Consider the following 25,717-nt stretch of genomic DNA (forward strand, 5'->3'; position numbering starts at 1 on the left):
CCCAACAGAAAAAAAAAAAAAAACTACGTTCGCACAAACCCCCATACACAAATACTCAGAGCAGCGCTGTTCACAGCGGCCAAAAAAGTGGGAACACACAAATGTCCACCAGCTGAGGAAGAGAGAAACACAACTGGTCTAGCCACCCCACAGGACACTGCTCAGCCACAAGGAGGAATGAGTCTGAATACCTGCTACAGCACTGGTCAATGAACCCTGAAAACATGACACGGAGTGAAGAGAGTCAGATGCCAAGGACTCCGTACTGTGTGATCCCATTGAAAGGACATGTCCAGAACCGGCCAATCCACAGACAGAGCAGCCTGGCTGCCGGCGACCTGGGGGCAGGGGATGAATGGGGGTGACTTGGGGTGGGAGTGGGGTTTTCTCTGGGGTGATGGAAATGTTCTGGAAACTGCACAGCCTTGTGAGTACACCAAAAACCACTGAGCTCTACACTACAAAGTGGAGAATGTTATGTGAATTATGTCTCAATAAAAACAAAATTAGCAGGTTGATTCAGAACCCATTCCAGACTGTCATCAAAGAGAAATGGGACAAGTGGAAAGAGTCCGTTACACAGTATCTTTAAGCTTCCGACGGGTAATACATATTTATTGAAAATTTTCTTCACCGACAATGGTGAAATCAAGACCTCAAATTACAAAACATGGTGGCAGGTGATACTTACAAAAATAAAGCGAAGGTCTATGTTTCACAGATTGGTGTACGTTTCCTTCAAATCTCAGTCTGTCCTATCATTAAAAAGATCATGGAATCTATGTTGTTCCTCATGATGGAATAGTAAAAAAACCGCATTCCACTGACAAAAAAAATAGTTTTGCTTCCAAATAGCACAAGTCTTTAAAGTGACTTTTCCCAACAATAAATATAGAAAATAGCCTTTAACAAGCGTATTTTAGCTTGGTCAGGGTTGTATCATTTGTTTGGAAAGTACATCCTTCCCCTCCAGTCAGAAGACCCCAGACAGCCTTTCCAGGTTCTCCCGAGTCTTTGGTGCGCACAGCTGCCCGGCGGGAAGTCTCACTGGCAGCAGAGCCTCTGAGTCCCTCCTGACGGGACGGGACCCACAGGATTCTTCTCGATGTACCAGGAGGCTCTGCCCATCACAGGGGGCAGGCCCATGTAGAACAGACTCTAACAAACCTGCAGCTGGAAACTAGATCCCTTTTAAACCGCCACCACAGCTCAGCTCACCCACCAGCGCCGTCCGTGAAGGCTCTCTCTGGCCCTCACGGTCAGCCAGGCTGCCGGTCACACCGAAGGGGGCTTTGGCGGGTGCACCTGCTGCATGAGCTGCGGGCGCTTCACCCTGGGCTTCCTCCGCTTCGGCCTGCTCTTGGCCTTGTTGATTTGTACCACAAAGAAGGCCAGGACCACCATGGCTCCCAGGAAGGCGAAGACAGGAATGGTCTGGCCCACCTCCTGGTTGTAGCGGCCAGGCATGATCCCTGCAAGAGGACAGACGGTGAACAGGCAGGAATGCCACAGAGCTACCGTGACAGCCTTTTTCCATGACAGCTGGATTCATCAGAAACTAAATGCGAGCTAATTTCACTAGCTGGGCTTGCAGGGCATGCATCATTTTTAAGCCTTAGCTAAAGTAACCCAGGCCATCAGTAAACAGTGGATGAGAGCAAAGGGCAGTCATGTTCCCAGTCCGTGGAGAAGCCACTTCCCACGGGGTAGAGGGCTCAGTGGGCTCTCTGCTGCTCCTCCTCCCTGGGCTCCCCACAGGTGGATGATCAGGCCCAGCTCTGCTTCCATCACAACCTACCGAAGGGAGGCCCAGAGGCGCTCTGTGTTTCCCTAAAAACGAGGGAAGATGGGCACGTCTCTATCCAGGGGAGAAGGAGGGGCCTGTGGTTCCAGCTGAGTGGGAGGAGAAGAAAGGAGGCGTGGCGGAAGCAGCACCTCTGGCAGTGCCCTGCCTTTGGGGAAAGCCCTCCATGGAGGAGACGTGTGGCTGAAAACCAGGAGAGGCCATCAGAAGACCCCTGGTTCAGAATGTCAATACGATTGACTGGGCAATGCTAAGGGCTCTGGAATTTATCCTCCACGCACCCCCTGACCTACGCACAAGGCCCTCAGGACCCTGGTACCACCACCACCACGCAGTGTCCAGGCCTGGACTGCACGGACAAGGGTGCCCCTTCCTGATCCCATTTCTGGACAATTCCTGGAACCCAGAGAAACTCCCCTTGGTAGCTGTAAACTCTTTGGAAGAGTACAGGGGACTCTAGAGCAAAAGACCTGCCCAGGTTCTGCTGGAAAGGCCTGGTACCAACTGCCCTGGGTAGTGGAGAAGAACCTGCCCCAGGCAGTCTATCGAGTTGCCCTCAGAGTCTATCGGATCCTCGCAGAGACAGACAGGATGAGACCACCCCAGCTCAGTCAAGTCCCTCCCAGGGGGAGCAGGGCAGAGAACTGGAAGGGCCTTCTGGGCTGAGAGCTGGGAGCCAGGGCGGCTGCTGCCACTGGCTGGGACCCAAACCAGCAGACAGGCGTCCTGTGAGGGACATAATAGGTGGCTGGCAGAACTTTCATAAAGAGCGTGCAAGTTACTTTGAACATCTTTAAGTAGATCACCCGGTCGTTGTAAAAGAAATTCCAATGTGAAAATCTAGGTAGCATTTTCTAAGGGAAACAACAATCTCAATCTCTCAGGTCTGCCCTTGGTCGTGCTGGTTTGTGCCACAAAAGAAGCCAAGAGCCAAGGCCACCACAGCTCCCACGAAGGCAGAGACAGGAAGAGTCTGGCCCGTCTCCTGGGGGGAGGGAGGGAGAGAGACTCCCTTGAACAAAATACAGGATGACTGAGCACAATAACAAAGCACCCGAGAACGCACCTCCAGGAATGTCCCAGGCACCGCTCTCTCCAGGGGACAAGGGCCTCACTTGAGGGCGATTTGATCGAAAGTTGGGTAACACCACCTTGTCCAGGTCGATGGAGAGTAGCTTCTGATGTTTCCAAAGGTTACTTCAGAAAATAGATTAAAACAAAATAAAAATAAGCCATTGTACTAGTCTAGGAAGCTCAACTAAAACCCAAGAAAGAGAAAGTGATCTACAGGGAGATGTGAAATGCTATTTGCATCCACGTCTACCTAAATGCCACTGAACAGCAACTGTGGTGGCCGTTTCCAGGTCCTGAGAAAGATCAAAATCAAGTCCCTGTTCATGAGATTCTACTGAGTTTATAATATGACCAGCATGAGCCTGTTTTTGCATAAAGCTGGCAACATGACCAAGCAACTCGGAAGGACACTCATGGTGAGGTCCTGGAGGGAGCCTGTGGGCGGGAGAAGCTGAAGCCTGCCGGGTGGACATGAGCCTGGGGCCATCGAGGTCCTCTCCCTAAGGCCTGGAGCAGTCGGAGGCGATGGTGACTCCACAACCACTGCATATAAGGAAGCGGGCAAACCGGTGCCGGGAACCAGACAGCATCTTTGTCTCTGAAGAAACCGCTGTCTAGAGGGAGAATAGGAAACATACAAGGAAGCAACCGTGGGGAGAGTCTGAGCAGCGAAACGCGGGGTCCCCATCTGCCGCGCCCGCAGTGGGGGTATGATCAAGTGAACGAGTGCGCTTTCTGCACTCTGGTGCACAGTATCATTATTAACTTTGGGATCTGAAAAACTTCAGGCCAATACAACTTAGACCCAAAGAACACAGAGAGGTTGATACGCTGGCAACAGCGGCACAGAGCCTGGGAGGACACCGGAGCTAGAGCGAAGAGCGCGATGGGAAAAACACTCCTCTGGCTTCAGTGAGGGGAGAATACAGTAAGTTTGCCAATGAAAAATTCTCTGTTTTTCTGTTGTTGAGTCATTTGGAAACTGTCGGCCTGTCTCTCTCACTCTGGGCAAGGGAAAGCAAAGATGTCCAGTCCTATCAGCACCTAGGCTGAAAGTCAACGCCAAGCTGGCAGGCAAGGGCTGGTCTGAGCAGAGGCTTCTTAGGCAGGAAAGAGGGAGACTCCCACTCGATACTCCCAGCTCGGCCACTGCCTGAATACCAGTGAGCACTCATTATAACCCTCCTATTTCATAGGATGTAATGTTACACTTCAGGTTTAATCAGTCTGAAAATTAAACTGACAGTGTTAAGTTATGGAATCAATGACATTTAGGCTTTATGACTTTGTGGCTGAATATATACGGGCTATATTTCCATTCTAACAGTGACATCCTGTTCCAGAATCTAATTCTTTGGTGATGGCACTTTCTAGTGGAGTAGTCCTGGTAACAGTCCACACCCATTACCATGTGGCTGCTTTACAGCATACTGATGGAAGGACTGCGGAGCCACCGGCGCAGGGGTTCCTCTCAGGGAGGACGCTGACACTTCCACAGCTGCCCTAGGTATGGGCACCTGATGCCCGACAAAGAAACGCAAAGCGCCTCTCCACTCCACAGACGGGAACCTGCCCCCGGCACTGGGCTGACAGGCATCTGGAGCTGTCTCCTGGTCTCAGATCTCTTTTAGAGACTCAGAATATGCGTCGTTCTAGGTCTCTGGGGACTGAAAATAATTTTCAACAAGATGTGAAAAGCAAGATAAATGTAAAACACAGCGGCGTACTGAGAAGGAGGAATTACTGACTGACTGTAAAAATCAAATTCCAGGAGCTGTCCATTGTCAACATGCTGGATGAGCCAGTCCAGAATGTGATGGATTATTTGATGTGAACAGGTAGATAGCCAAGGATAGAAAGGACATTGTTATCTGCTTCAAATCCTGAACAACACTGTGGAGAATAACTGGGTTTCTGGAACTTCAGCTAACACTGTTCACTGAGTATGAATTGCTGACCATGGCTGGAATATAAACTCTGGTTTGAATGCTAGGCTAGTAGAAGGTTATAAATAAATAGGATGCAAAAATGGAAACTTATCAGAAATTTTTAAATGATGAGATGTGAACTGGAATGGAAAAGTACCCAGTAATTAAGGTTCAAAAAGAAAGCTGCTGATGAAACAACGTGATGATTCTACCATTTTCCTGTGTTCTATTAAGCATATTCGAAATGAAGACATATGGTCAGTGCGTGGTGTGTTTAGCACTTTTGGTTTATGATGAGCAGTAAAGGCGGAAGGCGGCCTCACCACCTTCCCACGGGCATTCTCCTCTTCACCTTACAGGATGGAGGGTGGCCTCTGTCCCTGGCCCCATACCATCACTGGAGGAAAAGGGGGCCTGTCTGGAAGGGAGCCTCCTGCCTGAGGGGCTTGGGGAGAGGGGCCGGGTACCAGGTGGCCAGGGAGGCTCGGAGGGCAAGACTCCTGCTTGATGGGGTGGGAGGTGTGCCTGCGAGGCCAGGGGCACAGCTCTGACAGCTGTCCCTGGCTTCATCCCCTTGCTCAGGAGAAGCTCCCCCTTTCTTCTGATACTGTCCTGCTCAGGCCAGGGACGTCACAGAAGAAGTGAGAGGGTGGGATCTGAGAAAACAAGGACCAGTCACACCGAGCTGGCTCGCCTTAGCTGTAGAGGGAAACAGCAGAGCCACCTCGAACACTGGGTACGGAAAGGAAACAATGCAAATGAAGAAGCCGAGTTAGTGAGCTGGAGAAGGGACCGGGCGGCACTGCACCCAGGAGTGCAGTGACAGCAGTAGAGGTTACAGCCTGTCATCGGAGGCAGGTGCTTTCACCCCCAGTCACAGTCAGCACAGGACATAATGACACAGAAGCATGCTCTTCTTGGAAAGGCTGCAACCGCGGCCCCCGGGAATGACAGAAGAAGGGAACTCTCTGTATCTTATCATCAATGTCTCAAACAGGGAACACACTGCAGCCGGCAGCTCTCAACTCCCCAGCTGCAGGACTCAGAGCTCCAGCTCACATGAAATCACTCTGGGGCCGGGCGCGGTGGCTCAAGCCTGTAATCCCAGCACTTTCGGAGGCCAAGACGGGCGGATCACGAGGTCAGGAGATCAAGACCATCCTGGCGAACACGGTGAAACCCTGTCTCTACTAAAAAAATACAAAAAACTAGCCGGGCGAGGTGGCGGGCGCCTGTAGTCCCAGCTATTCGGGAGGCTGAGGCAGGAGAATGGCGTAAACCCAGGAGGCGGAGCTTGCAGTGAGCTGAGATCCGGCCACTGCACTCCAGCCTGGGCGACAGAGCGAGACTCCGTCTCAAAAAAAAAAAAAAAAAAAAAAAAGAAATCACTCTGTTGGATCACAGCTTTTTAAAAAAGAATTAACCAAATGTAACAAAATGCTAATTATCCAAAGCACTTTTTATGCACGATACCACCAAAGAGCCTATTTCCAAAGGCCAATACGGGGTTCACTAAATAACTACCACAAATGACAAACTTGAAGATCTGACAATTCAATAGTGACGTCAGTAAAACTCCATTCTCTCCTGTAAGAAAAGCAATGACTCACAAGCCCCACAGAAAGAGTGGAAGGGCACAGGCGGACACTAACCTGGGCGCCGTCTCGTTTAAAGGCTGTGGCTTGGCCCAAGACAAATGCGGACAGGCTGGCAGAGGCCGAGGTTTTGGGTCCCCCAAATGGGCCTCCAGAACCTTGGAGTACCGATGAAGATGGTTTCCTGTGGTTAGCAACAACATCAACAAAAAAGAAAATCATCTCTATTATTAAAATGCAAAGGAAAAAAGAGGACTTTATCATGAGTTTGTCTGCTTTCCCACAACAGAGCACAGAGTCCCTGTGCTCTGTTACGCTGTCCTCCACGTGCTGCAGGAGCCACGCCTGATTGGTTCCTCCCGGACAATGTGTGTTTCCATTGCTGAAGGTGGGTGAGAAAATAGAACTGTTTCCTCGAAGATGGGCAGATGCGTGCACGGCACTGGCTGGTCAACCTTTGCTGACCACCACCGACACACACAAGGCTACACTTGCAGAATCTAAGCTACAGACCAGTTTCACAGAAAAAATCCTTCTCTTCTAAAATATTTAATTCTCTGGCCAAATAAAAAAAAACTCAGCATTTTCAAAATTCTTTCGATTTCTTCAATCTGCACCATTGAACACTGTAGCTGCCAACCACATGTAGCTATTGAGCAACTGAAATAAGGTATCACGTGTTTAAATTCTAATATTCTTCTTGTCTTCAGCTCAAGTATATTATTAAAATAGTTTCATCTGTGTTTCTACTTTTTAAACGCAGCTCCTGGAAAATATTAAACGACACCTGTGGTTCACATGACCCTTCTATGGGCAGTGCTGTAAGGACCAGCACACCAGGGACTTACAGGCACTGATACCCACCCCGCTAAGTGCCAAGCAGCTAGGGGGCCCATGGCACCGGCACAGGCCCCAGAGGCGGGTTGAGGCTCCACCACCACATACCGCCCGGGGGATCTCAGGCAGTTATCTAATTTCTCTCAACTCTCGTTTCCTTATCTGGAAACTGGGAATGATAGTATCTATTTTCACAGGATTACTGAGAGGGGACAGTGAGGTAATCCATGGGAGCATCCCAGCCTGCGGCCTGGGACCTGGCAAGTGCTCTAGACGTCGGTGATTCTTCCTGAAGGCCTGTAGGAGCCAGTGTCCTCACCTGTGAAAGGAGGTAAACACACTTGGAGGGGCGTGAGGGGCGTGAGGGGCGTGAGGGGCGTGAGGGGCGGGGTGCATGCGGAAAAGCAGCTGCACACTGGGCCCTCAATCATGTCCCTCTGGGGACTAAGGATGGCCTCTCGGCGGGTTAGAGCTGCTGGGTGCTGGTCTACCTGCAGCCATTATGAAAACTGCTCAGCTGTGCACACAAACTGGCCCCACTTGCTGGCAGGCACAGCCACTGGCTGAAGGAGCATCATGTTCAGCTGGATCCGATTCCCTCCCCAAGGCATCTTGCCCATCCACTCACCTTCCATCCTCTCTGGAGTGACTGAGCCTGCTCCACTGGGAGGGCGCTGGCGGTTCCCAGAGTGACTGAGGCTAGGAGGTGTCACCCCATACGATGTGTACTGGAGGAGGGCATCCAGAAGCCAAAAGCAGTCTGCGAAGTCAACAAGCCTGTTCAGGAATTCTTTTTTTTTCTCAGACAGAGTCACGCTCCTGTCACCCGGTGCAGTGGCGCAATCATAGCTCACTGTAGCCTTGAGCTCCTGGGCTCAAGCGATCCTCCTGCCTCAGCCTCCCGAGTAGCTGAGACTGCAAGCACATGACCCCATGCCTGGCTAATTTTTTATTTTTTGCAGAAATGGGTCTGGCTGGTCTCAAACTCCTAGGCTCAAGTGATCTTCCTGCCTCAGTCTCCCAAAGTGCTGGGATTATAGGTATGAGCCACCACACATGGCCCGGAATTTCGCTTTTAAAAAGAAATCTCTAAAGGAATTTTTTTTTAAGGTAGTCCCCAAAAGAGGGGGAAATGGGAGTTCAGAAGTCACGAGTTTAGGCCAAAGTAAATCCAATACGTTCCAGATTCCCCTATTCTCGTAAGACATGCATTCTCAGTGCCAGATCGGCACACACAGGCCTGACCTGACCAGGGCTCCGCTCCCCAGTGCCTCGTGGCTCCAAGTGGTTAGCACCACTGTCCACCAGGCTGTACCAACTGCCTGAGTGCCACACTCAGCTTCTCATGGATGGGGGCAGAACAGAGTTCATTCAGAGACAGTGAGACCATGTGACACCCACTGAGAAAAGAAGGGCCTGAGAGCGGGGGCTCAGGGGCAACAGGGAGAGGAGAACGGGGAGCCATGGCTCCTGCTGCGTCCCAGAGGCTCTCCTGGGGAGAAGGAACTGTACTGATACCCCAGGGCATGGAGGCAAGGCCCAACACCCATGGAGCATCTGTTCACTTGAGCTGGGCTTCGAGTCAGCAGGGCCCTGACCACTGAAAGTGCGACAACAGAGAAAGGGCAGTTTGTTTTCGGGGACACCTCAGAGTCGAGGCACTGGGCTAGCAACAGCTTCTGTTCACAAAGGATCCTTTCTGAGCGCGAAAGCGTCACCCGGTATTGAAACCTGGAGCTTCTGTTTCCATCTTGTTTCTCCTGTGTCTGCCCCTTCAAGTCCCATTAACATCAACCTGGACTAGACAAGATCCATGCAAGAAAAATGCCATTAAGTCCTCTTCTCTCATTAAAGGGCGCTTCCGGTCAAGTATTTAATGGCCCTGAAAGATTAAAAAAGCTACCATTTTAAATTTAAGGCCTAGGACCATCTTTGCAGGCATTTAAAATTTAATACAGATTCTTACCAGGAGATCTCAGGTCTTAAAACCTCTGTGGAGATAAAACATTAATCTCCTTTAACTGTGACTTTAACCCTCACTATTTATTTTTATTTTATTTTATTTAAACAGTGTCTTTCTCTGTCACCCAGGCTGGAGTGCAGTGGTGCGATCTTGGCTCACTGCAACCTCCATCTCCTGGGTTCAAGCAACTCTCCTGCCTCAGCCTCCTAAGTAGCTGGGATTACAAGCACATGCCACCAATTTTTGTATTTTTAGTAGAGACGGGGTTTTTTTTTTTTGGATGACAAAAAAAAAATTAGCCTGGCTAATTTTTGTATTTTTAGTAGAGACGGGGTTTCACCATGTTGGCCAGGCTGGTCACAAACTCCTGACCTCATGATCCACTCACCTCGGCCTACCAAAGTGCCGGCATCATGGCCGTGAGTCACCGCACCCAGCCCGTTTTTGATTTTTAAAAAGACCCATCCCAGTCTAGGGATTTACATAAATGCCAGGAATGTAGTCAACTTCAGCCTGAAACGGAGGGGCACACACACACCTCTCAGTGCATGCTCTCAGGGCCTCATTCCTGTCACTCACCACCTGCCCTCTGCCCCAAGTTCCCCAGTGGTCACAGTGCGTTAGAAGGCTGCCCTTCAGTCCTGGTGGTGTCCTCATCTTACCAAAGTGCTTACTATGGAGCACTTTTACCATTCTTTTTCCCCTTTACAAAATGAGAAAAATAGTCTGTGCCCAACCTTAAGCCCCCTGATCTAAACGATGCATCGAGAGACTGAAAAAGAGCGGAGGGAAGAGGACTGGTGTGCCCACTTGCCTTCCCTTCACGCCTCAAGATAACAAAAGCTCTTCACTGATAAAAGCTCAGAGAAGCCCAAATTCCAGGTCTGGAAGGACAGCCAAGAACCAGCCCTCCAGGAAAAGAATGTGTCAGACCAGAGAAGGGCGCCCCCACATGGCAGTGCCCACAAAGTACAGGCAGCACAGGGCAGGAAGCCTGGGAGGGGCAGGCCCCAAGGAAGTCAGGAAAGGGGCTCTCCACCAGAATGCGGGGATCCCGCCTCCACTGACCTCAGGAAGGTGAAGATGGAGAAGAGGCAATATGGCCCGAAAAAGTAGTTTTGTTTTGCTTATTAAATGTGTGCAGACTCAGACACCTATCAAAATATTCCAAGCAATCAAAGTGACTGCAACGTCTCCAGCTGAGCCTGGCTCAAGTGAACAGATGTCGGCTGATCTGCCAGCATCTCACGGCGCCTTTCCAGAGACAAAGGGAAGAAAGGATCTGAGTGCTGAAGTCACTAAGCCCATTTGCGGTTTTCATACCCTTCTGTCGGTGACTGTCATCCAAGCAATTGGAGTCCCCATACAGTACAATCCGGCCACCACCCTCAGCTGGAATCTGATAAAGTCCCAAAATAGGGACGTTTTCAACAACTGCTGTTTCCTGCTTTAAAACCTCCAATCCTGAAACAACACAACAAAAACAACAGACATGAGAGTTTCCACTGAGCAGTGTTATTGCCTGAGATTTCATCCACATGACAAATAAACCACATTTACAAAATCTAATATTCAATTAAGACATTGCAAATTTTTAGAACAGAAAGCCTTAAGAATAAGCCTTTTAGAATAGAAATGTCTTAAGTGCCATTAATTTGTTTTAGCAAAATTCACTTTGTATTTCCATATCTATCCACTTTCATTTTTACTTGCCATGGCGGTACATAATATTCACAATTGTAAAGGTACTGCCTCTATCTTAAAAAAAAAAAAAACCTAAATTTTGTCTCCTCTTATTATCCTGAAAGGCCTATGTTTTCAGACAGTTACACAAAGGGCAGCCAGCAGCTCTTGCTAAACACACAGGTTTCTCTATGAATACAGTAATATATACTAATACCCAGATTTCATGTTTTATTATGAAAAACTAGGACAAATGTAACTAATTTTTAAAGTATTTCCACATATTTTTTTTTTTTTCTTTTTTTTTTTGAGACGGAGTCTCGCTCTGTTGCCCAGGCTGGAGTGCAGTGGCCAGATCTCCGCTCACTGCAAGCTCCGCCTCCCGGGTTCGCGCAATTCTCCTGCCTCAGCCTCCCGAGCAGCTGGGACTACAGGCGCCCGCCACCTCGCCCGGCTTATTTTTTTGTATTTTTAGTAGAGACGGGGTTCCACCGTGTTAGCCAGGATGGTCTCGATCTCCGGACCTCGTGATCCACCCGTCTCGGCCTCCCAAAGTGCTGGGATTACAGGCTTGAGCCACCGCGCCCGGCATTTCCACATATTTTTAATTTAGGTTTAAGACATTGGTTACATTAATTTCACAAAGACACATATTCCAACAGCACAGCCTCCTATCTTTGCCCAGATGACATAATTTAAAATTTGTAATGAATCAAGAAGTCAAAAATGTATAAATGCCACAGGCAGCATCATCAGTGGCACCGCCAGATAATCTAGGAGTCTCTGCCCCTAATTCAATTGCTTTCCTCAGCACTAGAACATGATGTATGTCATCAGAATCTAGAATTCTCCGTGTTGATAACCTCTGAAATGTCTGTAGCTCTAGAAACGTGACATTCCCTGCTCTCTGTGCAGGAATCCTAGCAGGAGCTGAGTAGAAGAAAAAATATGCTTTTCTTTGGAAGAGGGAAGAAGTCAGGAGAAACTGGAACACATTCACCGCCATTTGCCTTATGGTATTTGATGGGAGTTTTATTTCTGCCATCAGGGTCTTTTCTGATGAGGCATAACCCAAATTCCTATTTTCAAATTCTTATTTTGTACCCAAAAGATTATTCAATTTAAAGTCTTTACGGGAATAAAATGCCCCTTAAAAAAATTTCATTTTCGCACTGTAGTAGAACACCAAAAGAAAGCATGTATCCTTAAATCTACTTCTGATTCTCCCACCCACCAACCAAAAACAAGGATCTTCCAGAGGGTACAAGCCAATGAGACCACCGCTTTGAACCCTTGCTTATAGCTAGGACCTGAAGTGATACTGTCTACGAGAAATGCTTTTAGAAAGAATCACTAACCCGTGGCCAAGTGACTGTGAAAACAATCATTATGTGCCTAAAGTTGAAATATAACCCTCTGAAACACAGATCTAGTTACTGATCAACCTTGCTTTTGATAAAAGGAAAAAATCCCTTCCAGGTAATATAAAAATAAATTCTATATTCCAGTTGCAAGTAGTAAGGTGAGAAATCCTCTCTTTTCATCGTTTTCAACTAATAAAACTATCCTTAACCTCCACGTACAGAAAATGGCAACCTTTAAATGGAGGGGGCCTCTCATTCTGAAATACACAGTATCAACTTGCATGACAAAAATGAATCTTGTACATTTTCACAAGCCTATTGTTTGGGGCACGTTAACAGTCTCAAAGCTCCAGCACCCACGTGTGAGAGCAGACACACGTGGTTCAAAATGACAGCTCTGGGCTGATAGCTCACAGGAAGGCTGTACTGTGGCTTCTGCTCACCTGCCCATACCCTCCTGCACCTGGCTTTCCAGAAGGCAGAGGCAGCTACTCCCACTGCTCTCCAGCTCACCAGGTGGGCACGGTGCACTAAGCACAGGGTGAGCACAGGGTGCATCACGAATACCAGTTCTAGGAGAGCTTCCTGGGTGATGCCTCTACACAGCTGAAGCAAAACTGCATGCAAACACTGCTCTTCAGAGAATTCTGAGAGGCTGCTGTATAATGAATGTTTCTTATCTTTAAATAGTTCAGAACTCTAAAACATGGTCAAAATTTTTCTAAAATCTTGGTAATCTGGCAATCACAGAAGCAGAACAATTCATAAAGGATAAAAAAAAAATTCATCAAGTAACCTTGAAGGTGGTTTTTTTTTTTTTTTTTTTTTGAGACGGAGTCTTGCTTTGTTGCCCAGGCTGGAGTGCAATGGCAAGATCTTGGCTCACTGCAACCTCTGCCTCCTGGGTTCAAGTGATTCTCCTGCCTCAGCCTCCTGAGTAGCTGGGACTATAGGTGCGTGCCACCACACCCAGCTAAATTTTTGTATTTTTAGTAGAGACGGGGTTTCACTGTGTAAGCCAGGATGGTCTTGATCTCCTGACCTCGTGATCCGCCTGCCTCAGCCTCCCAAAGCGGTCAGTACCATTCAAGTAATAGTGCAATAAATTTTAAAAGAAACCAAAACATCAAATGGGCATGGGAGTTCTTATTCGGGTGATAAAATTGTTCTGGAAGTAGACAGTGGTGATGCTTCCACAATTTTGTAAATACACTAAAAACCACTGAATTGTACACTTTAAAAGGGCAACTGTTATGGTATGTACACTATATGCAATAAAGCTTTTATTAAACAGAGACAGAGATGAGAGACAGAGAGAGAAGTGGGGGGGAAAAGGGAGAGAGAGAAAGCAGCAGCAAAAGGCCCATGAATGGCACCCTTTACCTTGGTCCTTGAAAGTCTGTGTTATCACGACGCCATCTTCTGGAAACTTCGCGATGCTGCACCCCGATGCATAATACACTAGGAAAGAGCGTTCAAAGTCAAGGGAGCGCAGGAATGCCGAACGCTTTAATAAATAATAGCTACTCGTTTACCCAAAATACATTCTTCAGATGCTATGTATTTTTTTTAATTGTTTTTAATCTTGAGGGAGGAGCTGCTATTGCCTTGTCACACAAAGTACAAGTAATCACCTCAAAATTCAAGTGAAAAACACTACTAACATCAGGTTTCTGAATATATTTTATAATTCAAGGAAAAATATTAATATTAGGTTTCTGAATAAATGTTAAAATTCAGAGCAGTCAAAGGCTCAAAACAAGCTGCCCAGACCTGCAGAATGGGTATAAGAATGCTTAAGATGTTCTTCTCAAAACCAGCTACCAAAACCTTATCTGTGGGGAAACTTCCTACATGAGAAACACAAAGTTACTTCATGAATAGAACTTTGTAAATAATTAGGAAGCTAGGAGGTAGTTGCTATTTAGGACTATTACATAAAGACTCTAATAGGTAGCACTAAAATTAGGAATGGCTACATAAAATATTTTCATTAAAAAAAATCTGGATAAAACTAGAGTCTCACAGATGTACTTCTGAAAATACTGATGAGTTATTTCCACAGACTCCACTAACTGAGGGATCATCATTTTCTTTCTCAAGAAACCTAGACCTCAGAGGTGTACAACTTCTGCTCTCACACCTAAGACCACGCCCTCGGGAAACACACAGAGCCTTACTGTCATGGTTGGCCAGCGTGAACTCTCCTTCATACAGGCCATCGCTGAACCCCATGTTCCACACAGACAGCAGCTCATTCAGAGCTGGGATGTTAGCTCCTCCAGTATCCGGCATCCACCACTGCCTGGGAAAGTGGTAACAGACACACAGGGAACAGGGAACGAAGACACCCCATACACAGTTATTTAGTCTCTATGACAAAACTCAATTTCTCCTGCCATAATCCAGTCCTTCCACACTAAGGTTTCAACGGAAACCAACTGTCTGGGTTTGGGTAAAACTGCAAATGTAAATGCTTCTGCTGATGTGCAGAATTAATTAAAGCGAAATTTATTTTATGAAATGAAAATCAGTACTTCACTGAAACACACCAGAGATAACTGCTTAGCCTAGACCCAGCAAAGCTCAGTGAAGGAAGAGGAGAAAGAAGCACAGAAAGATTCAGTCACAGATTCTAAAGAAACCAATTCAAAACATAAAGGTGATTATGTTTATAATACATTGGGAATCCTTGATCCCAATTAACGGGAGGACATCTTCCCCTTGAGTAAATTAATTACTATAAATATAAGTAAATTAGTTATTGTAAATATACAATAATTAAATATAAAATAATTAATTTACTCGAAATATTCTTTAAGTAACAGTTCCTTTGGTGCATTTAAGTTTATATATACTCAGTAATAGAGTGAGAGTGGAGAAGAATTAAACAGAAATTTAAAGTAGAAGTATCTCATATCTAAGATCAACAAGGAAAGACAACCCTCTATATTATTAATAGTACTCACGGTCAGTAAATGTCTTACTTTATGAGCAACTTTCAAGAACATGAGCAACTTTCAAGAACATCTCTACTGTATAAAGGACTATTTTCTTTTTTGTGTGTTTTATTTTTCCTCTTTAAGATAGGGTCTCTCTGACACCCACGCTGGAGTGCAGTGGCTTGATCTCAGCTCACTGCAGCCTTGGCCTCCCAGGTTCAAGCGCTCTGCCCAACTCAGCCTTCCAAAGTGTCTGGGATTACAGGCATGAGCCACTGCACTCAGTTGAAAGGGTTTTTTTTCTAATCAAGCTCTCTGAATATGTCTGTACTAACTGAAAGACCACCAACAGGTCAAATCATCACGTAAGTATTTGCTGGGTAGAATTTAATTCACCAAAAGTCACATTTCTTATACAAACACCAATGCATATCATCAGTACCTTGTGTTTTCATCATAAAACTTCACTTTTCTCATAACGGAAGTGTTGTACCAGTCACTGAAGATGACTAGCGAGAGGCCATTGTCCACGTCCCTCCTGAGCTTGGCGATCTCTTCGGGAAAGTACTCCTCCTCACTGTCCACCATCAGCAAAGTGCCTGGTGAACAAAGAACCAAGGCTGGGAACTGTCACCTCTGAATGACAGGACACCACCACTGCAGAAACACAGTGTGTCACCGGGTCCATGTCTCAGGTTACTGACACCTAACAGTCTGGTTATAGCCCACTTTAAAAGGGGCTATAAAAAGTAGAGGACCAGGGTCCAGCAATACACAGGGACTAACTGTGATCTGATTTCATTTGTGGTGCTCAGGATAACGATTTTTCACTCACTTGAAAAGGAGCAAAATATAAGGCAGAGCTGCTTTTAACTTAAAAGAAAAAAGAGTACGAATGCCCCTGTCTCCAATCAGTCTGTCTTGTATTTCAGCTGAATGTCACACCCACCAACACCTGTTTCAGAGCCTCACCTCAGGCTCACCCAGCTGTGGAACCCACGGTGCATACTCCCTTCGTAGCTATCACTGAAAACTGGGATTCACTCCTCAAACATTTAACAGACATCCACAGTGGGCGGAAAGACCATCTGGCTAGCACAGCATTGCCACTTACCATACTGACTGGCATCAAAACATGTGAAGGGGGCCCCGAGGACCTCCACAAAGTAGCCCATGCTTCTCAGATGCTGGTACATATCCCTGAAATTGGTGTGGATGTGATCACCATTCCTGAAAAACAATAGGCCACAGCATTAAAATGATCAATCTTTACTGGCAATGAAGGCATATCCGTTCACAGGGCCTCCTCTGCAGGAGCACCATGCCGTGGCCCACAGAGAAGGCCTGGATGGCTGGCCCACTGGCATAGGCTTCAGCTTAGGAGACCTGTGTGCTTTGACCTGGACACATGGAAACGGCTGATAAGAAGGAACTATGTGCCTGGCAGGTGCATGAAAGAGACAAAGTGACAGAAGAAATGGCCAAAGACATGTTTAAAGTGTACTAGACCATCGCTGTAGCGGTGGCATTCATGTCAATTGCTGGCAACCATCTGCGTCTGACAGAAGAGCTGAGCAAACGGCCGCAGGAGAGCAGGGACGTTGGAACAAGCCACGCAGGGTCACGGTGCTAAGACAGCGGCAGAACTAACTGATATCACTGCCACTGGTCAACCTTCCATCCCCATCCCTCCCAAATGTGCTCACTTTCCTATGGGACACTGTATACACCCTCCAGGGGTCACCCCATTCTCACTTCCCAGCCCCCCAGCACCTACTCCTCAGCAGCACAGACTCCAGGTGCTCTTCTCCAGGCCCACAGGCTCACCTTGGTCTATGAACTTCCCACCACTTCCTGTCTACCCGTCTCTGGTCTGAGGTCCTCCAATCTGGCTGCCAGAGACTTCTTATTTTAAAAGGCAAATCTGACTCTATAACTATCCTGGTCACATCTTCAGTGCTTCCCCTTCCCCTCCATTCAGCATGGAGTTCAAACTGAGTCCAAACATGAAAGCAGAAATGAGCTTGGCTAATGGGCCAAGAGAAAGTCAGCCCAGCTGCCCTGCAGGGAACAGGCACAGGGAGAGGAGGTATAAGGACTGCGGGGGAAGCAGTGCCAGATTCTGAAGGGCTGCATGGGTCACACCAGGGGGCTTGGCTAGGTGAGGAAGTCAGAATAGGCAGTCACTGGAGAGCTTGAGGCAAACTGTTAGCATCTATGTTTTAAAAAGACTACCAAGGTTGCTACAAGAGGAGTGGAATTTAGGGCAACAATAGCAACACAGTGGCATTCAGGAGCTACTGATGCCGTCCAGGCAAGAGATGACAATGGCCTGGACTAGGGTGGGAGAGGGGAGAAGGCCAGGATGGAATGATCCAGGATGTAGTCTGAGGGTAAGACTGACGGATTTGCTGACTGGCTCAATGGGAGAAGGAAGGAAAAGAGAACAGTTAAAGGGAACTTCAAGCTTTTACTACACAATCATACTTGTGAAAGTTTCAAAAGAGAAGTCAGGCTGCCCTAAGAGCACGGCAAAGGCCTGAACATCGCAGCATCACCAGAGTCCAGGCTCCACGAGAAGCTGAGCAACATCTCCTTTCCAAGAGCTGCGGGAACAGTGGTGCCTCCTCCCACCACGGCGGCTGGGGAGGTAAAGTGCATCCTGTGGGGTGCTTACCAGTCTAAAGGGTCATTCTTCATCCTTAAATTATCCCTGGGGAAATAGCCAGGCGGATAGCGGAGGTTGTGGTACTGATCCCAGAGAACTCTCTTGCTTCGTGGGGGAGTGGGAATTATCTTCACTTTAATGGGGAGCTTTACTGTTGAAGTCTGTTCTGCACCATTTTTTGACTAAAAAAAAAAAAAGAAACTTGAAATGCCCTCACTGCCCAGAACGAAACTTTCAGCTTTAAAAACATCATTTATATTTATCAATTTAACCTAAAAGATTTGAACACAAGAATTTCCAGTAACAAATGTCTGATAAAAGATTCATGTATCACAACTAAGTCTATTCAAACACCTAAAGAGTTTAAGAGTTAAAATTTAAGGCATATTCTATTAATAAAAACTACTAGAGCCTCATAGGATTAACCCTACATTTCCTTTTAGAGAAGGTATATTTTTGGTGCACTTCTTTGGAGCTTGAAATCTGGTACAAAACAGTCTTCTCTGCTGTTGTGTGGCCACAGAATGGCAAGCACTAGCACTCGCTGATTGAGCTAGTTCTTCAAACTCCAGCAGCTCCGGAGGCCCTGGAACCACCAATTGTGGCCATCGAGGCTAAGCCTATCTGTCAACTGTACTTCCAACGGAGACCCCAGGCATTTGGCCTGTCCCTCCCTGAAAGGTGATGTCCAACAGCTAAGAAAACAAGCCACTTTCCCGCATGTCCTTGCCTCTGTCTCTGCTGGGGAAGCCACAGTGATCATGACATGGCCCTGAGCAATGCCTTCCCAGGAAGCCGCTTTCTTGGTCACAGAAATGGAGATGGCCAGGTAGCCCGACCAAGGCCATAAGACCGAGGAGTAGGAGAAGGCGACTTCAATGTTGTCTCCGTTCTGTGGCAAATAGGGCTGCCAGTCAGGCTGCAGGAAAAAGAAATGAGGCAAAGGCTGAAGTGAAAACCTCCAAGAGAAAACACGTGGAAACCAGAAAAACTCAATTCTTACCAAAACTGGTTCTGAGAAACATTTCTTTAAATAGGGGAAAATAAAATTTATACACAGATACTAAGTAACTACAACCAAAGTAACCTATGGACTGCCTGGAACATACCACTAGAAAAGTCTAGAAACCGCTATTTCTGACAGCCTCCAATTTTATGGAGACTTTTTTTTTTTCCACTATAAAACAGAGGAACTCTTGTCAAAAGTTCTTTGATGAAGAACTTTTTATCTGGCTGCGAGAACTTACACAGATGAAAACTCTCAGATTTAAGGTTATTTCCCAATTAGTTGTATGCTTAAAAAAATCCCATTAATTGAAAGTAGTAACATGACAGGGATACCAGCTGTCCAGAGTCACATTCTGAAGCTAGAAACAGGTGGCCGGAGGAAGGGCTGGCTCAGCTGCGAGATGACCACCCTTCTACTCTCCAGGTGGGAGAAAAGCAGAAAGGGAAGCATGAGCAGAGGCCATCTGGAAGAGACGCCAATGAGAGCTTGCAACTAACCAGTATTTCAGATGAATCTAAATTACTCATTTCCCTCACGATCCACACAGCCAGAACTTACTTCCCAAGTAAGCCAGTGTGTTAACAAAAAAGTAAGAAAAAGAAAAATATCTGTAGGATACGGTGTCCCAAATAATGAGGAAGAAAAGGGATTTTTAAAGAATGCTCTTGGGGCCACTGGTTTGCAAGTGAAAAACTTTCGCTCATCTCTTGTAACACATACCAAATTAACACATATGAAAGAATATTTAACAATCATATACATAAAAATTAGAAAAAATTGAAATTTTATTCTATCTCTGGAAGGATGTTTCTCATCTGTAAAACAATAGAAATCATAAAACATAAAAATTCAACTACATGAAATGTAAAACTTTTACAGAAGCAAAAAAAATCCCCACCACAATAAGTAATATTAAAGGGAAAAGAACATCACCTGGAGGAACATTTTGCTTAAAACACAGCAACGGTTAATTTCTCTACGACAGGACGATCTTGTTAGGTTGATAGAGATAATCCCAATTCCAGGAGAAAAATGGGTTAATGAAATGAACGTGTAACTCATACAAGAGGAAACACAATTCGTAAACACACCAAAGATATCCACCCCACAAAGAACTGAAGTGCACATTACACAAGGCACCCATTACACAAGGCACCCTCTAAGTTGAAAGCTGAAAGATGTACCATCTAGAACAGCCACATGCCCAGCAACAGACGAACGGAGAAACACCACGTGGCCGACCCGCCCAGTGGAGCACTACTCCGCGTGGAAAGCAGCACGGCACTGACAGCGCCACGGCGTGGACACACCGTGAAAACCTGAAGCTGAGGGAAGGAAGCCGGGCACAAAAGAACAGATACTCTAGTATTCCATTGATATGAGAAGTCCAGAACAGGCAAGCCCACAGAGACAGAAAGCAGGCTGGTTGCCAAGGGCTGGAGGAAGGAAGAAGGAGTGGCTGACAATGGGTATTAAGGTTTCTTTTAGGAAATGTTCCTGAAGGAGATATTGGCACAACCTTGTGAATACACTAAAACCCACCGAACTGTATGACCTAAAAGGGTGAATTTCATGGTACGTGGATTTTATCTCAATTTTTAAAAACACTACTGGAATAAAAACACTTTAAAAGGCAAATCCCCCAGTGAAGGTCTGGTGGAGCCACCTTCTCCTGAACCCCACCGGCAGCAGTCTAAGCTGACAAACTCTACTGGACAGAATTGGGTAGGATGTGCCAAGAGCCATCCTTGACTGTTCACACCCTCTGATTCAGGGAGCAAATCCAGGGAGTTTATGTTAAAGACATAATTCAAAAGAAAAGAAAACCATATATGCAAAAATATTCAGTGAAATGTTTATAGTTGAAAACTACTTAACAGTTCAAACAAAGGAAAATAGTAAACAAATTATAATTTACTATTTCTACATAAACAACCATTAAGAAGTATACTGGTGTAGGCCGGGTGCGGTGGCTCAAGCCTGTAATCCCAGCACTTTGGGAGGCCGAGGCGGGCGGATCACAAGGTCAGGAGATCGAGACCACAGTGAAACCCCGTCTCTACTAAAAAAAAAATACAAAAAATTAGCCGGGCGCGGTGGCGGGCGCCTGTAGTCCCAGCTACTCAGGAGGCTGAGGCAGGAGAATGGCGGGAACCCGGGAGGCGGAGCTTGCAGTGAGCCGAGATCGCGCCACTGCACTCCAGCCTGGGCAACAGCGTGAGACTCCGTCTCAAAAAAAAAAAAGAAGTATACTGGTGCCATGCATAGTTGAATTTTTCTTTTCTTTTCTTTTTTAGAGACAGAGTCTTGCTCTGTTACCAGGCTGGAGTACAGTGGCATGATCTCGGCTCACTGCAACCTCCGCCTACTGGGTTCAAGCGATTCTCCTGCTTCAGTCTCCCGAGTAGCTGGAACTACAGGTGTGTGTTACCACGCCCAGCTAACTTTTGTATTTTTAGTAGAGACAGGGTTTCACCATGTTTGCCACGATGGTCTCGATCTCTTGACCTTGTGATCCTCCCACCTCGGCCTCCCAAAGTGCTGGGATTACAGGCTTGAGCCAACATGCACGGCAGTTGAATTTTTCAATGTTTATGATATAATGAGAACCACCAAAAAAATTGTAAATTTTTGACAGTTGCACAATGATAACAAAAAAGTAAGTATTGCAGAAAAGGGCTGGAAAAGAATATTTAAAAAACAGTGGCCAAGTTAGTATTCTAAGGCTGGAAGCGAGTTTTCTATTCTTTTTCTCTATTTTTAATTATTGTGATAATGTCTATACAGTTAAGATTTTTAAAAATTTACAAAACAATATTTAAAAAAAAAGACTATCTTTCAAACACATTAAAGGATAAAATACTGGCAGGCGCGGTGGCTCACACCTGTAATCCCAAGACTCTGGGAGGCTGAGGTAGGTGGATCATCTGAGGTCAGGAATTCAAGACCAGCCTGGCCAACATGGTGAAGCCCCGTCCCTACTAAAAATACAAAAAATTAGCCAGATGTGATGGCAGGCACCTGTAATCCCAGACACCTGGGAGGCTGAGTCAGTAGAATCGCTTGAACCTGGGAGGTGGAGGTTGCAGTGAGCCGAGATCGTGCCATTGCACTCCAGCCTGGGCAACAAGAGCGAAACTCTGTCTCCAAAAAAAAAAAAAAACAACAACAAAAAAGAATGAAATACTACAACTGGGCCTTTAATTATAGGCGCAAAATTGTATAGATGAAAAATCAAATGTAATTAGCTGACTTAGGAGCCAAAGTCAAGATGCCAAAGCAAAAAAGCAAAATTGGTTTAATTCATTTATGCCCTGACTTACTCTGTAACAGACTTAGGAGATAACAAATCACTACTTCCAACAGCTCTGGCACCCTAGACAGGGCTAGTTCCTTTTTTTTTTTTCCAGACAGGGTCTTGCTCTGTCACCCAGGCTGGAGTGCAATGGCATGATCTTGGCTCACTGCAGCCTCAACCTCCTAGACTCAAGTGTTCCTCCCACCTCAGCCTCCTGTGTATCTGGGACCACAGGCACATGCCACCATCCCTGGCTAATTTCTTTATTATTTGTAGAGACAGGTCTCACTTTGTTGCTCAGGCTGGTCTTGAAGTCCTGGGCTCAAGTGATCCTCTCTCCTCGGCCTAGAACTTTTCATTTTTTTGAGTTATTTCTCAGCAGAAATAACTGTGGCCTAAAGGTCTGGGCTGTGTCTAAGTTCACCATCAAGTCAGAGACCAAGTCAGAGAGAAGTTTCACCTTATCTACAATTCTTCCTGTGACTCCCATGCCGTTGAGGATGGTGACATTAACAACTGTCGGCATTCCTCCATAGTAGATGGGCTGGGAGCAGTAGGGCCACATGTAGGGACACTCAGTCAGATCTATGTAGCTGGGGCTCAAACTGAAATAAAGAATACAGTGTTAGAGTAGATCATATGAGAAAACTTCAATGAAGCAACACAACTGTACCAGAAAGAGTTAACAAAGCAGACGGAGCTTGAGAAGGGCTTGCTTACAGGGCTGCCCTAGGCTGGCATCTGGGGACTTGGCTCTGGAATGCTCCTGCACAGATAAGGCCTCTGTGCCAACCTGCTGTCTATACAGATAGTGCGATGTGCAGGGACACCTCTGCTTTTGCAAGTCTGGAGCTGTGGGAGTTGTGACTGGCAGAGAATGAGTATGTGACCAGCCCTAATGGAAACTTGGACTTGAGTCTCTAGAGGGCTTCCCTGGGCACAAACATGTACACATGTCAATGCAGTCTGCTGCTGGGAAAGGGGCCAGCTCTGTGAGACTCCACCTGGCAGGAGAGAGGGGAGAGCTTAGGAAGCTGTGCCTGGATTTCTCCAGGCTCTCTCCGTGTGAGGTGTCTTTTTCCCTTACAGAGCCGCTGTGCGTCCTTGCTGTGCCACTACAATGAATCTTAGCTGGGAGTGTGACCACAGGCTGAGTCCCATGAGTCCTAAAGCACCGAGCGTGGGAGAGGTGCTGGGGAACCTGACGTAATTTGTGTCAGAAGTGCTGACACAAGTGCTCTGGCAATTATGTTGGTTTCATGGTTTCCCCTTATCTGAACTGAGTTTGTGTTGGGTTCACATCACTCCTAGTGCAGCAGCGGTGTCAGCTACGCCCGAACAGGTGAAAAGACAGGCAAGAGACAAATGTTTCAGGCAAGACGTGACCCAAGACGGCCTCCCTGAGAACACCAGGCATATGTGGATCCTGCTTCTTAAGCTGCACCCACGTGCAGTGGGCATGAGGCTCTGCTCAACTGCTTCACCTCATTACAGGAGATGCCAGCCTTTCTCAAACAGCAACTACAGTATAAGGAGTATTTTTTATTAGTTTGTAATAACAAAGATGTATCTGAGCCAACTGAATTGCTACATAAGAAACCAAATGGAGTATCTTTAGGGACACTGTGACTTTCACAGGCAGTTATAATCAACAAATATCAAAGTCATCTAAATAGATACCAGCTTCACAAATCTAAGGTTCACAAAAAAAGAAAAGGAAATAGGTACCACCTAGTTTTAAAAATCTGAATGGATTGGCCATGTGACCACAATTGTATGCATCAGCAAAGGTATCTATCCTACCTGAAATGTGTTTGTAAACTTTGCTGGTAACTGTGCTCTGTAATCAGTTTAATTCAACTACTAATTCAACATGATTTAACTAAGAAATCATTATTAGCAAACAGAATTCAACATCATATTAAGAAAACAACACCGCAAAACCAGTGGGATTTATTTCAGAAATGTAATATGAGAAACTCATTAACATCATAAACCATATATACTAATAGGTCTAAAGTATTCATATGATTACCTTTCTAGATGCTGAAAAAGCCTACAAAATTCAATCCACAGTCCTGATGAAAACACTAAAAAAAACAGCACTAGACAGATAATCTACCAAAAAAAATACACACACACACACACACACCCCTACCTTAGGGATAAATCCAGTATCTTACTTAACGGAGAAACACAAGAGGCATTTCCATTAAGATTAGGAACAACAAAAGGATAGCCACTATCTCCACTGTTGTTCAACACTGTGCTAGAGATACCAGCCCATGTAACTAGACAGAAAATAATCAACGAAGCCTTAAGAATCGATAAGGAAGACGTAAAACTATCTTTATTTCCATATGACAGGTTAGTATACCTGGAAAACCCGAGAGACGCAATAATAAAACTAACTCAAACAATAATTCAATTAGGTAGCAGGATATAAAATTAACATATAGAAATAAATCAACCAGTTAGAGAATATAAAAGAAGAGAAAACCCCATCTACAACAGCAACAAAAAGATTAAATACTTAAACTTACCAAGAAATGTGTAAAACCTATATGAAGACAACTGTAAAACCTCCTGGAAGACACACAAGACTTGAGCAAATGGAAACACATCCTTTGCTCTTAGACAAAATAACAGCACTGTAAAAATACTACTTCTAAGTTCATTTAAAATTTGATGCAACAAAAACTCCAACAAGCTTCTCTCATAGAATTAAGTTGATATGAAAATTCATATGAAGAAAACAAACATGTAAGCATAGCCAAGAAGGGCCGGGTGCAGTGACTTACACGTGTCATCTCTTTGGGGGCACTTTGAGAGGCCGAGGCGGGAGGATGGCTTGAGCCTAGGAGTTCAAGACTAGCCTGGGCAACATGGCGAAACCCTGTCTCTACTAAAAACAGAAAAATGAGCCAGGCATAGGGGTGTGTACCTGCAGTCCACCTACTTGGAAGGCTGAGATGGGAGAATCACCTGAGCTCAGAGGGCAGAGGTTACAGTGAAGCAAGATCATGTAACTACACTCCAGCCTGAGCCACAGAGCAAGACCCTGCCACAAAAAAAAAAAAAAGAAAGAAAAAAGAATACTCAAGAAAACACTGAAAAAAAAAATACAAGAGGAACTGGCACTAACAGACATTAAAAACATGCTACAAAGTATTTATAATCAAAACAGTGTGGTACCAGTACATGGACAGACAGACCAGTGGAACAGAATGGAAACCTCAGGGATAGACCTAATACACATGAAAACTTAATACGTAATAAAGACAGTATCTCAAATCACTGAGGCAAAGATGAACTTTTTAATCACAAGAGCTTTAACAAATGGGTGGCCATTTGGCAAAAGAAAAAATTAGATCCATACTTCCAAACAATACACAAAAATAAAACTCCAAATGGATCAAGGAATCTCAAGTAAATAAAAGAAAGCAAACAAGTATTAGAAGAAAACATGGGTGCATTTCTCTTTTATCTACCTCAGTGCAGAAAAAGACTTTCTAAGGACTCAAAATCTAGAGGCATCAGCAGAAGAGTAAC

General features: G+C 45.8%; 1 protein-coding gene across 3 annotated transcripts in view; it reads right to left on the reverse strand.

Annotated features, from left to right (window-relative positions):
* Positions 1–587: 587 nt before the first annotated feature.
* The window catches only part of MBTPS1 (membrane bound transcription factor peptidase, site 1), a 65,465-nt gene continuing 40,335 nt past the window's right edge, over positions 588–25,717 (reverse strand). The window contains exons 12-23 of one of the 3 annotated variants that reach the window (XM_015126704.3): positions 22,626–22,770; positions 18,589–18,777; positions 17,868–18,040; positions 16,305–16,420; positions 15,633–15,789; positions 14,429–14,553; positions 13,632–13,709; positions 10,525–10,665; positions 7,867–7,998; positions 6,459–6,585; positions 2,871–3,001; positions 588–1,472 (exon numbers count right to left, since the gene is read on the reverse strand). In XM_015126704.3, the coding sequence (XP_014982190.1) occupies positions 1,276–1,472; positions 2,871–3,001; positions 6,459–6,585; positions 7,867–7,998; positions 10,525–10,665; positions 13,632–13,709; positions 14,429–14,553; positions 15,633–15,789; positions 16,305–16,420; positions 17,868–18,040; positions 18,589–18,777; positions 22,626–22,770 (1,711 nt within the window). In that variant the 3' untranslated portion in view covers positions 588–1,275. Of the gene's footprint in view, positions 1,515–2,756; positions 3,002–6,458; positions 6,586–7,866; positions 7,999–10,524; positions 10,666–13,631; positions 13,710–14,428; positions 14,554–15,632; positions 15,818–16,260; positions 16,421–17,867; positions 18,041–18,588; positions 18,778–22,625; positions 22,771–25,717 lie in introns of all 3 variants that reach the window. The other 2 variants (XM_077986975.1, XM_077986976.1) reach the window with 2 other exon arrangements.

Source organism: Macaca mulatta, chromosome 20 (genome assembly GCF_049350105.2).
Source record: "Macaca mulatta isolate MMU2019108-1 chromosome 20, T2T-MMU8v2.0, whole genome shotgun sequence".
NCBI classification, from domain to species: domain Eukaryota; kingdom Metazoa; phylum Chordata; class Mammalia; order Primates; family Cercopithecidae; genus Macaca; species Macaca mulatta.